Source organism: Trachinotus anak, unplaced genomic scaffold (genome assembly GCF_046630095.1).
Source record: "Trachinotus anak isolate AG129_WGS33_773 ecotype Australia unplaced genomic scaffold, CSIRO_AGI_Tana_v1 ptg000015l, whole genome shotgun sequence".
Taxonomy (NCBI): Eukaryota; Metazoa; Chordata; class Actinopteri; order Carangiformes; family Carangidae; genus Trachinotus; species Trachinotus anak.
In genome coordinates, this window is record NW_027273866.1 from 5692228 (window position 1) to 5695620 (window position 3393).

Here is a 3393-nt window from a genome sequence, read left to right on the forward strand (position 1 = left end):
CGCATTATTCCGTTTTGAGAAATTGGGTGCATGTGTGCAGTCTCTCCCACAATTAGCCATAAATGGATGAAGACACTGCCTTAATTCATCAGTTTGCAGACAAAAACACGGTCTGTGCCACAAGTTATCAGGCATGACACAGAAAAGAAAGACAAGAAAGACACATAATTTCCCTAGTTGTTGGTGGGATTACAAACAGAAGCTCATCAGTCAACTTTAGTTCAGTAACTCCAACTGTAAAGTCCTGTTTTACCCTGAACTTCGTTTGTCGGGACTAGAGATGTCTTCATCAGGCTCCAGACAGGCGCCTGAAATTGTGATTAAATATTGTAACAGTATGGGAACAGTGTACAGCTTTAGGATATAATATTAAACAATGCTAAGAGAAGTATTGCGCACACAAACTCAATATTTTCTTTTATGAATTCTCAAATTCCTATAAAAAAGTTGCACTGATAAAAATGAATTTGAGCTCCATGAAGTTGTTTATTTTGTTTTGTGTTAAACACCATGTCTCCTCTTTATTTTGCATTTTCACCTCACTGTATCTAACTTGGCTCAGTCTAAAAAACAGTTTCACCGCACATTCTGTGTTTCATGTGTGGGATATGACGTACGCATGGTTTTTGTGTACAGCCAATGCATTATTTATGCATCTGGCCCCAGTTTGGTATGTTAACAGTAACTCAGTAACTGTGTGATTTCATAAGGTCTGACTGCTGAGAAGCATGGTGCTACATCTGATCAGCAGATTAAAGACATCACCAAGACCGCCTTTTTTCACCCAAGCTCATCTTTAACCTTAACTTTAAGTTAATTGTTCATTCTTTGATTACTTCAGACCTTGTACATGTTATGATCCCACTGGCAGGTCAGTCTCAGTCTTAATGAATCTATTAAACCTAGTATGTACAGCATAGATTCCAGATCCCAAAGCCCAGTGTTGGCAGCCCTACAATGTTGACAGAGTCCTTCAAAGAATATTCATAAAATTCAAATGCAAACATTTATTGAAATAAACTGCATTGAAAACTAAATCAGGGCACAAGACAAACTGCAACATGAGTAAATGTCATAACTAAAAAAAGTTGATATAGATTTGATCATGTACTTATAATCACTGAGTGTGTGGTTGCTCACTACCACAAAGCGCCCACAGTTCATGTTTTTTCTTATGCATTAAATGCAGTGGTTTGATTTTATTCATGCATATAATATCAGGGGCAATCATTAATTTCAGTCGGTGACTCTTCACCTCTTAGATATAAGATCAGATGAGACAGCTCCTTTGGGCTAAAGAGAGCAAATCAGAAACACATTAGTGGTTGAAGTAACAAAATCATTCATAAGTAGCAGTAAAAATACTCCATTACAAGTAAAACACGTGCATTAAAAAAGTGTACTTCAGTGAGAGGACAATTGTATTACTGACAAACAGCACCGAAAGTATAAAAAGTAAAAGTAGAATGTCCCCCATCAGTGTTATACTAATATGCCATTGGAATATTTTCATTATTATTATTGATGTAGTAATATTGTAGTTGTATTTCATGTTGCTCTAGGTTGATCTTATTTAGATTGCTTATTGGGTGGTTTAATCTGTAAGGCTGGCTGGTAACTCACCTGCAGGCTTTGGTGTTCACACAGATCGTCCTCACATCATTGGTGGTTTTGAGCTCCTCAATCAATTCACTTAGGTGGTCTTTAACAAATCTTTTGCACCTTGATTTTAACATGTGAATTCCATCGCAGACCTTAAGCAACTTTGATTTCAAGTTCTGTAAGAGCGAAATTTGGATTATTGCTTCTTCCAAGATGCTGTAGATGAAATTGTCCAGGCTCTAAGACACTTTACTTTACCTCTGAGGTGGCGTTTGGTCCAATGTCTTTCTTCACATTCTTTACAGCCCATTCACATGCCCAGCATATACCTACAAACTACAAATAAAAGTGACTCATGATCTTAATTATCAGCTTTATGTGGTGGGAAAAATATTAATGTTAAGTATTATTATTATTATTAGTAGTAGTATTGTTGTTATTCTTATTACAAATGGTGGAATCATTTGTGAGCATCACTTTACAAGATCAAAATCTTATTGACCCTAATTTGAGCCCATACTCTGGCCCCTAACAATATTACAGTTTCTAGTTTGAGCTCCTTGTTCTATGGAGTCATAGGAGTGGCATGCTTGTCACATTTCAGATATATATGATTTGTTGAACATTTTGTCATCTGACATTTTAAGATGAACACAGTGCAACCTAAATTCTGTAAAGCATATTACCTGTCTGGCTTCCACAGATATTTCCACCTCCTTCTGATCCTGATCATCAATGTTAATCTCAAAGCTTCTCCCATGAACTGTCCAGGTTGGGAAGGTACAAAAAAATGTTTAAGTACACTTTAAGTAACAAAGACACTGTTCTACTCATGAAAACATGGCAAAAAGAACACAGCAAGACACCTGAACATGACACCAGGATGCACACAAGGAGGATTGAAGACGTTTCCATTGCAACAGGGAGCAGTGATCTCTAGTCTCTGTGTGTGAGTATGTCTGCTGTTAAGCCTCTCCTTTTATTCATCACTGAGGTGGGGGAGCTACAGAGCAACTGAAACTGAAACCACAACCTTGTTGCTGATCGCGGCACTGACTTTCTCAGATGGTCATGTGGAAACCAGCTTCACAGAAAACCTCCATCACCACCCCCAACTTATTTTGATCCTGTTTGTCATCTTTTCCAGTCATCTACTGATATGAGGGGTGGTGGTGGTGTGTTGTGGTTTGCTTCACAATCTTTATATCACTCACAGCTCTGCAAAAAATAAAATAAATATATCCTTTTACTTTCCTCTCCAGACATGTTTTAAACTATGTAAAAATGCTCTGCTATAATTAATACTTTGTTTAACATGGTTTTCCCACATTAACAAGGGTGAAAAAATCAAAAACTGGCGCTGTAAGCACATCTGTGCTTACTTCCTCACTGAGAAATGAAGATCAGACCTTGTGCCTTGCCCTTGCAACAGTTTGTATCATGATGAGTAGTGGAGGAAACATCAGACAGACTCAGCCACATGTTTGAGCCTCAGTCAGACCCAGACTCAGGAGTTTTTGAGGAGTTTGTTGTGCACCAAAAATAGGTGACAAGAAGACGTATCAGAACGGTAAGCATAATTATGTTAGTTTATGTTGTTTGTTAGCTTGTAACTGGCAGTGGCTGACACAGTGTTAGGCCGCGTTCAGACTGCAGGCGAATCTGATTTAAATCAGATTCCTACTCAAATCCGATTTTTAGGGCTGACTGTCCACACTGTTTTTAGCAAGTGTCCAAATCGGATATGGCTCACAACAACAACAACAAACATGACGGAGGCAGGTCACCTCA

The 3393-nt window shown here is 38.1% G+C and overlaps 1 protein-coding gene across 1 annotated transcript; it reads right to left on the reverse strand.

Annotated features, from left to right (window-relative positions):
• Positions 1-987: 987 nt before the first annotated feature.
• LOC139632981 (antimicrobial peptide NK-lysin-like) lies at positions 988-2855 on the reverse strand. The gene is made up of 5 exons (XM_071498292.1): positions 2469-2855; positions 2289-2365; positions 1861-1938; positions 1624-1778; positions 988-1293 (listed from the first exon to the last, which is right to left on the reverse strand). Exons 1-5 carry the CDS (start codon positions 2515-2517, stop codon positions 1218-1220), a joined length of 435 nt encoding a protein of 144 aa, XP_071354393.1. The 5' UTR covers positions 2518-2855; the 3' UTR covers positions 988-1217.
• Positions 2856-3393: the final 538 nt, after the last annotated feature.

What these genes read in the sequence shown, in the direction of transcription:
- LOC139632981 (XM_071498292.1), bottom strand. Translation starts at nt 2,517, where the DNA reads ATGGAAACGTCTTCAATCCTCCTTGTGTGCATCCTGGTGTCATGTTCA. An exon ending in CATCCTGGTGTCATGTTCAG is followed by an intron (nt 2,366 to 2,468) that starts GTGTCTTGCTGT and finishes CAACCTGGACAG; the next exon opens with TTCATGGGAGAAGCTTTGAG. An exon ending in GTGAACACCAAAGCCTGCAG is followed by an intron (nt 1,294 to 1,623) that starts GTGAGTTACCAG and finishes TGCTCTCTTTAG; the next exon opens with CCCAAAGGAGCTGTCTCATC.